At 33.6% G+C, this 12,834-nt stretch overlaps 1 protein-coding gene across 1 annotated transcript in view; it reads left to right on the forward strand.

The window, feature by feature from the left end:
• GRIK2 (glutamate ionotropic receptor kainate type subunit 2) overlaps positions 1-12,834 on the forward strand; it is a 655,189-nt gene that overhangs the window by 246,983 nt on the left and 395,372 nt on the right. The window contains exon 3 of the mRNA XM_030316033.1: positions 278-535. Coding sequence (XP_030171893.1) covers positions 278-535 — 258 coding nt within the window. The remainder of the gene's footprint in view (positions 1-277; positions 536-12,834) is intronic.

The following is a 12,834-nucleotide window of genomic DNA, read 5'->3' on the forward strand; positions in this document are numbered from 1 at the left end:
CTTAAATTCTAGAATATTCTTCCTCTTTCCCCCTTTTGGCATTATTTGTAGAATCATTTGAACATTGAGTTGCAGATGCCTGGAAGATTTCCCTTCTGACAAACTGAACATGTTTGCAGTCAGAAAAAAATATGAAAATTAGCTAAATTGGAGATGTTATTTATAAGGAAAACAAAATCTTTCTTCAGGATAAACCTTCAGGTTCACAACACTAATGTGATAATGTTGGCACACTGGCATCTCTCCTCGTTATTGACAGACTTCTCTCTCTCCTCAGCCTGTGATCAGCTCTCTCTTGGGGTGGCTGCCATCTTCGGGCCTTCACACAGCTCATCAGCAAATGCTGTGCAGTCCATCTGCAATGCCCTGGGGGTTCCCCATATACAGACCCGCTGGAAGCACCAGGTGTCAGACAACAAAGATTCCTTCTATGTCAGTCTTTACCCAGACTTCTCTTCACTCAGCCGCGCCATTTTGGACTTGGTGCAATTCTTCAAGTGGAAAACTGTCACAGTTGTATATGATGACAGCACTGGTAAGAAAAATCAGTAGCCTTCAGGGCTATGCTTTAAATACACATAATATTCTGAAACTTATTCAAAATTCTTACTATATTCCTGTTTTGATTTTTAATTAAGGAAAGAGTTGGAAAGACATTTGGAATCAAACGTCCACACATCCAAAGAACAGTTAAATCACATACTTTCTCTCTGTATTTTTAAAATAAGCAATTTTTTTTTCCGTGGGGGGACCAGGTAGCATGAACTATAATATTGGATGAAGGAAAGAGATAGTGTGGAAATTAATATTGAAATACTTATTGAAAGTATTCTTCTGCCAGGTTCAGGATAGTTTTCCAAAGTAAAGTTTTATGACTGGCTATTAATGAAACTTATCAAGAAATTCAGGATTTTGCCTTAACATTTTCTCTAGCTGTTATGTGCAAAAACTGTGTATGAAAGGTAGTAACTTTATATCTGTGTAGCATGTTAAAGTTTAAAACTTTTTTTCTCATATTTGAAACAATATTATAACCACTGAAATACTCAGAGTGTTTGGACTTATTTATGTGTAGACATACTTTAGGGACTTGGATAATATAATTTACTAAGTGGTATTTATTTCAGTGTCTTCTATGAATATTTTAATGAATGTTTGCTGCTAGAAGTTGTCTGTGCTTTCCTGTTTTAATGTATGTTATTATTTTTATATATGAGTAGTTGTTTTAAAGTAGCAATTAAAAATACATCTCATAGGTAAATATATGAAAGTAAACATTGAAAATAAAGTCTTTATTTTCCTTAGCAGTTATATTGGTAGAAGTTCATACTATTTTGGTTATTATTTAGTGATAAGAGTTTTACATACATTAAGATGCTTATCAATGGTGTAAATAATGATCCTTAAAGTAGACCATAAAAATAATGTTGTATTCTGAGACATTTCATTATACCTTTATGCTGAGACAAAAATTGGAATTCATTTGAATTTTAATTCTTCCAAAGTACTCCAGCAGCATACTGTGTTCATGCATGCAATATTTAGAACTATATGCAGGAACCCATCCCTTTGCCAATAGAATGGACCATCTACAAATAGATGTCAGAGTTCTCCCAGGAGAACAGGGAACAGGAAACCATAGGGTTGAGAAAACAATGAAAGTACTTTGAAAAACATTTTCATTAGACTAAGAAAGAGCGAGTCTCAATACACATCAATAGAGTAATTTCATTTTTCTGCTTTTAAAAAGTGAAATGTTTATACATAGTTTTAACTTAGAAATACCTCAACAAAGACCTTCAAAAAATAACTTAGTAAGTACCTTTGATGTGTCTTTTAACTCAAATTAGACTTATTAAGTTGGTTGTCTGATGTTTTACTCCCAAATCATTACTTTTCTGTCATTGGTAAAGTTCTATATATCATGTTATAAATGGTAGATTCTATGTGAATGGTTTTTCTGAGTTGTATAATGTGATGGTACAGGGCATCGTCAGTTACAAATTTGTCCACATATGTTTATGAATTGTTGTATACAGGAATATATAAATATGAGTACACATGCATTATGAATCCATGGATTATTTACTTCTCCATTCCCTCTGATATAATTCAAGTGAATGATGTGCAAATATCATGTACCTTCATAGATGCATGCACACACACATGGTATATACACACACATATACAGATGCATATAGGTGTATGTTATGCATGTGATTTTTGCATTTATGTCTTATTCTCTTAAAACTCCTAAGGATGTAAAGGATATTAGAAAGTTCAAAATGCTTATGGACATAACACCTTCTTCACTATTCTGCTTGTATGTATATGTGTGTATCGTAACATTTTTATTCCACGTATGTAGTTCTTGAGTGATTCACTAAAAAGATAATGGGATTTGTGATCAAGATCAAACAACAATTTGATAAAGTAAAGCTTCATATGTAATTGATCTTTTGGTTTAAATAATATTCTAAACATTTATATCATTGAAGCAAATTTAAATAGGGAAATAAATGTAATTAGTTAATTCAGTGTACATACCTTTAATGGAGACTTGATCTCAGATTATATGTATTAAAATAATTGTTACTATTTAAAAGAAGCTTTGGCATACTCCTCACTTGAAAGTGAAATAGATACTTGGAGATTCTAAAATCTGATTATTTAAATATTAATACTCAGTCACTACAGAATTATTTGTAGAGTATTAAAATATTCTGAGAAGAATAAAAGCTTATAATTCCTCTATTTTGCAATATTCAATTTTAAAAATATTGATCAGTCACCTACTACATGCCAAGAATCATTGCAAGTGTGTTTATGCCAATAAAAGAAAAAAAAAGTCCTGGCCCTAATTGAGCTTCTAGTTCCTACTTAGGGATATGTGATTGTCCATGTTTTTACCATATTTTTAATGAGCTAATTACAACTGGACACTGTTTCAACTGTTTTCAACTGGACAGTTGTTTCAACTGGACACTTGTAGTCCCTTTCAACTGGACACTTGTAGTCCCTTTTAATTTAACACTTTCGAGAATGTGACTGTGTTTGATATTTTTATAGGACAGAACTGACTCTAAGATTCCTATTGAAATGTATTCATAAATACATGGAAATAGATTTTTTTTGTCTTTGCAGGTATGTTTAAAAGTCTCAAGGTGGTATTTTAATGACATAATTCAGTAGAGAGGATTTGTAAACTGCCCAAGTGAACAAGATGTCTATTTGATCATGTGCAATGCAATCTGATTATAGCAAGGACTGTGAACTGAAATGGGAAAAAATCCACCTCATACTCAGCAAGATAAACATTATTGACTCCATTATGGATTTATGTATCTGCTGTTTACTGCAGGACACATTGTGCCATTTTATTTACATTTCCTTTTTCCCTTTCCAGATTTATTTATTATGTATGCTAGTCCTCCCATTTATATTCATTTCTATTTTGTTGTGTTGTCCAGTTTGATACATGATAATTATACTTCCATCCAGTCTTTGTTCCCACCCCCAAAACAGATGGGATGATAGATGAAATATAGTGCTGGAGTAGGAGAAATTCTTAGAATGATGTTAACAGGAGCTGTTTTATTTTTTATGATAATTAGCATTTGTTGTTGTCGTGGATGAATGCTTTTAAACACCCTGAAAGTCTGTTATAGCTCTGAATGATGTCCAAAAATGATGGAGAAGAATTGGCTTCAGAAACAAAGCTGTGTTTCTGTCAGTCATTTTGGAACATATGATTCACTTTAAATATAAACTAAAAATAAGTTGGATAGCTGTCAGCTCGTAAGCAATTCCAGGATAAGTTCTGAATATTTGCTTTAAAATCCCTGTGTTTCATCTTTGTTTATAGACCAGCAGTCCATTAACAAAGAACTCTGGACTGGTAAACAGAAGCCTGGGATTCTATTCCCAGTTTTGCTACTAAATGACTGGTACAACTTTGGAAATTAGGAGAATAGAAGGAAAATAACTACAGAAAGGAGCTATAATGCACTAGGCATTGTTGTAGTTGCTGTTATATAAACTATTCCACTTAATTGTCAAAACATTTCTATGAGTCCCAAAGGAAATAGGTTATCATCCACCATCCCTGCTTCCTTCAGTGAGGGACTGACTGGCTCTTCTGCCTACCAGCAGCCATTAAACTTCTTTCAGGTTGCCCAAACTACTGTTCACCTGGAAAGCTCTCATTCTGGTCCCCACTCCTCCAATCCACTAAATGCACACACATGTGCATGTGTGCATTTGCACATACATGTTCATATATACCATTCATATGTACCATCTGGCTTAGATGTTACAAAGAAAATCTACCCCAACCCTGGGTCCCAAGGCTGGAATACGTTTCCTCCAACACATCTCAGCCCTTGGTTATCCCTTGACCCTCACCCATGGGAGGTATAATCACATTATGAATGACATTTCTTGACTGTATTTTCTACTGGATCAAATACATGTCTGAGCAGAAAGAGCCCTAAGGCTACTAACTATTCTGTCATTAGCACCTAGGTATTACCTGGATCATGGATATACCTTAATAAGTATTTAAGGAATGAATGCTTAAAGAGGTGTTATTATATCTGTTGCTTAGACAATGAATCTCAAATGGATTAAGTAATCTGCCCAAGGTCAGTTTAGGTTAGGTCACTTTTTATTTTTATTTATTTTTTTTTTTTAATTTTTTTTTTCAACGTTTATTTATTTTTGGGACAGAGAGAGACAGAGCATGAACGGGGGAGGGGCAGAGAGAGAGGGAGACACAGAATCGGAAACAGGCTCCAGGCTCTGAGCCGTCAGCCCAGAGCCTGACGCGGGGCTCGAACTCACGGACCGCGAGATCGTGACCTGGCTGAAGTCGGACGCTTAACCGACTGTGCCACCCAGGCGCCCCTAGGTCACTTTTTAGTACTTGTATTGAATAAATAGATTCAACATTTTTCAGGAATCATATATATATATGATTTCTTCTATCATTTAAAAACTTGTATAAGAAAGCTAGCATGAATTGTACTTGTATTCTATTTTGACTGCAATTAAATGTATATTCATTTAATTTTTTGAATAGTCATTATTTAGTGAGTGAGTGGTCATGGATATTGATATAGATAAGGGGAGGATTTAAAGGAGAGAATATAAATTATTTTAATTAATGAAAAGAATTAGTCATTTTTAAAGGTATTATAATATTTAATAGGCTGATCTTTGGTTACTTTCTATGATATCAATAGAGAAAAAAAGGCCATAGCCTTTATCCTAAGGACCATAAATGCTTTCTTTACTAACTGTATTAACTTGGATGTAGTATATGTATAGACTATGTTCTAGATACATCTTTGTGTGCTTTTGGAGTTAGTTTAATAATATATAAGATCACTTAATAGAAAAAATTTATTTTATCTTGGACCTATATTTAAATAGGATAAAATAAAATTATTCAAGAGAATAAGTTAATATGAAAATATATATTCCTGGAAGACACTAATTTTCAGTATTATAACAATTTCTGTATTATAAAACTTATAACCAAATAATTTCAATTTTATTTCAGGAAGTGGGGTAATTTGGATCTAAGATGATTATATGTTGTACATTCCAAGTGCAAAGCTTGAAGTTCTTTAATTCCAAGTGCACATACAATTAGCAATTATGAGTTAAGCCTAATTATTTGGGTATAGTTGATTACATAGCTTGGTATATTAGTGTTTCCACAAAGTTGGTTTTGCTTGAATATAGTTTCTTTATTACGATTTAAGCAAGCATAAACATTTTTGGAATATTATTACTTGGGCTCTGATTACATGACAGTGAATATTTTTAAACATATTCAAAGAACTAATGTTTTTAAGTTTTAAAGTCTTGAAAGTATATGCCAATCCTAAAACACAAAAATAATATTTCTCCACAATAATCATACAATTCGTATTCCTATGTATATGTAGGTCTAATGAAACAGAAGGGGCAGGTCTTATACCAGACCTCAGTGATCAGCAGTGTTTGCTTTCATTGGAAAACAAATAAATAATAATAATAAAGTGAAATAATTCCCTGGTGAGAGACAGACACTGCCAGTTTTCCTAAATTTAAATCTGGAACTTGATAAATCTGGCATGAGCCTCTTGGTAGCTACTTTCCCCTAGTGTTTTCCTGGTGTTTGTCTCCCTCTCTGAGTAGCATAGGGAGAAGGATAATACTTGTATTATTTCTTTGATGCACTTGACAATTCTGACTACTCCCTCTTCAGGGGAAAAAATAACTCTCCTACTTCGGTTTCTCTGCTATCATTCTCTCCTTGTTACCGCCCTCGTTTAGCCTTTTATTCCTATTTTTATATTCTTAAACTCCTTTTTTCTTTCCTTGCTCCTTAAAAATTGATATTCCAGTTTTTTCAGTCTTGTTCTCTGCTTATTGATTTCATTCTCCCTAACGTTTTTCCCGTGACCCATACCTTCCTCTGCCTCTATGCTATAGATAATTGATCGACGCCTTCGGTTGTTTCCACCATGTTCCATACTCATAGATCCAGACACCATTGGACATCTTTATTTGGATATCTCAGAGGCACAACTGATCCAACGTGATGAAAACCAAACTCATTGTTTTTACTCCAAAACATGCTTTTTCTCCTGGTTTTCCCTATTTATGGGGTTTCTGAGCCCCATCCTTAATGATCATGCTAGATTCTTGTCTTTTTCTCATCCCTCATTTCCAACTGATCACTTAATACTTCTCCCTTGTATCTCGCAATTCTCAAATTTAGCTCTATTCTCCATCCCCACCACCTGTCTTAGTTAACATACTTGTATACAACCTTGACCGTGTTCTGCCTGGTACCCTATTTAAGTTCATCTGATGCAGACAAAATAGTCTTTTTTGAAATGACAATCTGGTGATGTCATTCCCAGACTTAACACTATTTGGCAAATCCTCAGTTCTTAGAAGAATGAGTTCTGATTTCTCAGCATGACACATGCAGCCTCTGTCATTGTCATTCTCATGCCTGTTTGATTTTGCTTTCCTGGTATTTCTTCTCTCAATACTTATGCCACAGCCTTCCTTGAATAATTGTCATTCCCCCTTACCAATCATGCTGTGCTGTTTCAAGCCTCTTTGCTGTGCACAAACTGTTCTCTCTGCCTGATATGCCCTTCCCATTTGGTTATCTATTCACCACCTTCAGGATGCATCTTAAAATATTCCTACAAAGTATAAATGTGAAGTAACCTTCCCTGACTCCTACCTGTGTAAGTTGATAATTCTGTTTTTTTGTAGGATGCAAGACTTTGGTTGATAAAATAATTCATCCTCAATTCTGTAGTAAATCTTATTTTCAGCATACTTATGTTACCCATGTAGCAGGAGTGATGTTTTTCTAGGCATGAGAACACTAAATATTTTATAATTAATTCATCTATTTATTTTCTTCTTCAATTGTTTTATTTTAAGTTTATTGCTTTATTTAGTTTACAAATAATAATCAAATATTTACCGTGTGTCACCATTGTTCTAGGTACTGGAGATACAAGAGTGAACAAAACAGACAAAAGCTATTTGACTTGTGGATTTTGTATTCTAGAAAAGGGAGATAAGCAATAAAAAAACAAATATGTCTATTATATCAAATGTTATAAGTGTTATGGAGAGACATAAAGCAAGGAGATGTATAGGGAGTATAAAAGATGATTACAATATTAGGTTGGGTTTATCAGAAGAGACCTTACTTGGAAGGTGACACTTGAGCTAAGACTTTAATGAGCTGAGGAAATATGTCATGGGAATATCTGAAGGTTTCAGACAAATAGCAAGGAGAAAAAAATAATCTAAGGAGAAAGAGACAAAAAATGTCAAGGCAAGGGAGGTTTTGTTGTTTGTTTTTGGTTTTATTTTCTTAGTTTCGAGAAGGATTTTGGGGAAACTGAAGATTTTGTGATATTTATCACTTCTTTTATAGGTGTATATATGTTTACATGTACATACATATATATGTATATGTTTTATATATGTATATGTTCCATTATTGACTATTCCAGGATGCTCTATAAACTAATGACAAAATGACAATAATGTCATTTCTTTAAAAATAATTCACTGTAAAGACTTCTACATAGGCACTCATTTTTATATGAGTCACTTAGTAATGATGGTCTAAAGCACTGACCCCTAAAAAATGACAGCATTCATTTTAAATTGCAATGAGACTTGGAGTAAATAAGAAGAGAAATAAGTCTAACATATATCCATTTCTGTAAGTTATTATGGGTTGTTTATTGGATGCTTGATTAAAAATGAATTGATTCTGTATCAGAAACTCTTTTTAAAAATTCAGTTCCTGAATGGATTAACACAACTGCCCTCTAAAAGTTTTCTGTTTCCTTCTCAGCATTGTTTAAATGTTTATCTTGTTTTGAATGTAAGTTATATAAAGCATATTTGGGGAAAAATTATCTACATTGCAAATGAATAATCAAAACATCCTTGCCAACACTTGCTATCTCTTGTCTTTTTGATGACAATAGGTTTGAGGTGATAAAATTGTGGTTTTGACTTGCATTTTCCTGATGATTAGTGACATGGAGCATTTTATCATTTGCCTGTCGGTCACCTGTATGTCTTCTTTGGAAAACTGTATATTCAGGTCCTTTGCCCGTTTTTTTAATTGGATTGTTCGTGGTTTTGCTATTGAGTGTCATTTTACTTCTAAATATGTAATAAGTATTGTTTCCCTTAACAGATAAAAATAATGTTTAAAGATTATGTTTAAAACATTAACTTAGTTCCTTGGGTGAGCTTCCAGTGATGTCTGATGGCATTTAAAAGAAAAACTGCATCATTTGCTTTGATCTCTCAATATGCCAGTAAGATAGCTCTCTGACCTTCAGCCATACTTTAGGAAAGGGAATTATTGCTTGTCATTCCTCATTGTATAATTAATGGGGGTAATTAACAAGTTAGTGCTAAGATTTCAAGGGCTGACTTAATTTTCTTTCTTTAATGCCAACCCAATTATTCCAATTGGATAAAAGGATAAAAAGTTCATTGTGAAAATGGAACAGGAAATTTTTTAAAATGCTTAATTGACAAATCAGAATCATTAGTCATGCAATTAATACTTTTTGAAAAATTATTTAAAGTTATATTAAAAAGTAAAACTATGAATTTGCTGAAATAGTTATTATAAAACATATGCTGGATTATTCTAATTTTTTTTTAATTTATACTTGACAATTTTTACTATATTTATGGTGTAATGTTCTTCCTCCATATTAAAACTAATTCAAGACTGTTTAAAATACTCTAAGGACAGAAATATTCAGCAGAATTAAGACAACTCAGTGTGGAAATGTTCAGATAACTGAATAAATATTTTTCATAAGTGATTTACAATTTTACCAATGTTAAGTCACTATAAAAGCATTCTACGTTTGCTTACAATTTTATATTTGTTTTTATCTATAAAAGTATGCTTTTGTTTATTATATTGCCAAATTTGACTTACTGTCAAGTATTTTTCCAAATGTGATAACTTGCATATTATTCAAGATTAGATGGATCAGTGATTCTCAAAGTGTGGTCGCTAGACTTATAGCATCATGATCACTTGGGAAATTATTAGAAAGAAAAATTCTCAGGCCACATCCCACACCTACTAAATCAGAAACTGGGAGTAAGGCCAGCAAACAGTGTTTTAACACATTTTCCTAATGTTTTCAATGCACAGTGAAGTTTGAGAACTACCAGACTAGATTATGCTATAGGAAAAATCATTCCCCAAATCACAGCAATTTAATAGAACAAGATTGTATGTCTCATAAAAATAAGGTTTACTGTAAATCTAGATAATTCTCCAGGGCAGCTATTTTTGATATCTTGGGTCAGCATTTTAGGATGCTTTGAACTTATTGCACAATTGCTGTGGCAGAGAATGGGTAAGTTGGAGAATTAAGTGCCAGGCAATTAAATCTTTCCATCTAAAAATGAGCAACACTGTTGCTCACATTTTATCAACCAAAGCAATCCACATAGTCACACCCTAATTTGTGATCTGTTGGAATTCTGAATTAATATTAGGATGAAGTTTTCCATTATTTTAAGAGCAATTGCCTCAAATCTGTAGATTGCTTTGGGTGATGTCCTCAGATTTTCTAAATACAGGCAAATCTGATTATATTAAAGTATGCTTTGTAAATGATACAATATTGATTTTTAAATTTCTTAGCCTATTTGATAGCCAGTCAACTAACATGGACTTTAGAGCCCCAAACAGCACATATGGTACTTCAGCTAGATTTTACTATTCTTCTTTAATTTGGGCTCACTTCATCAGTTCTCACTGGCAGATGGAGGGAGGCCATCTCTTATTAACTCCTGTAATATATTTAACTTGAAAACATATTTGAAGACAATTGTTATTTTGAAAATTATTTCTGTCTTCATAAACTTATTGTATACTGATGACATATGCTGATTACGTAAACTACCTCATTATCAAGCACTTTGTTGTTCTAAGAAGAAACAACTGTTTCCTATTGTTCAGGTATGTAAAATGCTGTATTACAAACAAATTATAATACAGTATGCTAAGTGCTAAAAGAGTCACATAAAAGTGTTATGGCCAAACAGGAGGTGAGAGCAAGAAAATCACCTGACTAGAGAGAGGGAAAACAAATGACATTTAAACTGTGTCTCAAGCATGTTAAGGGCAGGTAGAATAGAAAATGGAAGGATACAGAGCTGTGAAGTAGTGTGATGAATTTGTTGTACAGTGACATGTCTACTGTGGTTGAAATGCGGGGTATGTCAGCTAGGGGTGCCTAGGAATAAGAACAAGTAGGTCAAAAGATATTACGAAGGGTTTGGCATGTCCTAAAATCATACAAAAAAAATTAAGAAGTAAGAGAGGTAAGTCGAAGGAACTCTGTGGAAAGAGCTAACCCTGGAACTTGAAATGACTGACTATCCCTGGACAGGCTGGAGGCATGAGCAGGGTCCCCCAGGGGAACACTATACTAGGGATAATCTTGGTTTGAACTTCATAATGTTGGCTACCAAGAATCAACATTCTAGTAAATTTTATATAATTAATTTTAAATAAGTTTTTTTTTAATTTTAACACATTTTAGGGAATTATAAAGTTATTCAGTTTTATAGTTACTAGTACTATTCACCAAATATTTCTGACTCTGCTTCTTTTTTAAATTTTTTAATGTTTATTTATTTTTGAAGGATAGAGAGACAGAGTGTGAGCGGGGGAGGGGCAGAGAGAGAGAGAGACAGAATCCGAAGCAGGCCCCAGGCTCTGAGCTGTCAGCACAGAGCCAGATGCAACACGGAGTTTGAACTCACAAACCGGGAGATCATGACCTGAGCCGAAGGGAAGCTCAACAGGCTCCCCTTCTGACTCTGCTTTTAGGGACAAAACAGACTTACATTCTTTTATCCCCTTGGAAGCTAGGCTAAGTTATGTGATTTTCTTTCACCAATGAAATGTGAGCAAAAAGTACTGAATCACTTCTTAGTGGATGTTTTAAGGGGCCACTAATCAGTGTCACGTTTTCTTCTCCATGCCATGACAATGATAAGAGCATCTGTCTAAAAGTCCTGGAGTAACTACAATGTGCAGAGCTATCCTACCAACCCATGTTAGACAAGTTATAGAAGAAAGAACTGACATTACCTATTTTTAAGCCTCTGATCTTTGGGGCTGAGATTTTATTACAACATGACATAACCTATCCTGACTGGGTAGGAAAAGTAAGACATTGACCATAAAAAGACTTGATAACAAAAGAAGAAGGAAAACAAAATCAACCATAATCTTGGGGCTCCTGGGTGGCTCAGTCAGTTAAGTATCCAACTTCGGCTCAGGTCATGATCTTGCAGTTTGTGAGTTGGAGCCCCGCATCGGGCTCTGTGCTAACAGCTCAGAGCCTGGAGCCTGCTTCAGATTCTGTGTCTCCCTCTCTCTCTTCCCCTCCCCCACTTATGTTCTCTCTCTCTCTCTCTCTCTCTCTCTCTCTCTCTCTCAAAAATAAATAAACATTAAATTTTTTTTAAATCAACCATAATCTTACCAAAAAAAGGCAAAGGTCATTAACTATTTTGATATTTACCTCGCAAACTATATTTGTTTTATACAGAAGTTTAATTCATCATGTCAATTATTAACTTAATTGTGACAGACGTTCACTGTACTGAAGTTATATGCTCTTGCTATCTCTCTCAGGAGATTAGCATTTCTGTCAGTAACTGTTGTGTTATGACCCACCTTGTAATCAAAAGACTGTAGATTTCTGTTCCCAAATGTGTCACTTGGCTGTCATCAGTTTCTCTCTTAAATGGGAAAACATGATACATAACAGGGTTGTTTTAGATTAACATAAAACATAATATATGTAAATAAGTGTCACATGGTAAGCTAAACAATAAATGCTAGAGAATCTGTTTTCTCTTTCTTAAGGTTTGCTTATTAAAATTTTTAAATATCTGATACCTTTAAGATACAAACCACTTTTGTTTCACAAAACTGGAGCATAATATTAAAATTCCCCATCTCCCTGAACAGATAAACATTATGTTGTTCCTTTAAAAAAGTATATGAACTTGTTTAACTAGTTGAAAATTTTATTTATAGAACTGATTTTATAAGTTCATGATATTTTTATTGCACTATTATCTAAAAAAATCCTGAACTCCATTACTGTTGATTAGTCCTATTGTCCCTATAAGAATTTTGATGTTAATATCATATTTTAAAATTGTGTTAATATACACTTACTTTGAATATGACTAGCACTTATGATCTCTACTGTCTAACATTAGGGT

Source organism: Lynx canadensis, chromosome B2, assembly GCF_007474595.2.
Source record: "Lynx canadensis isolate LIC74 chromosome B2, mLynCan4.pri.v2, whole genome shotgun sequence".
NCBI classification, from domain to species: Eukaryota; Metazoa; Chordata; class Mammalia; order Carnivora; family Felidae; genus Lynx; species Lynx canadensis.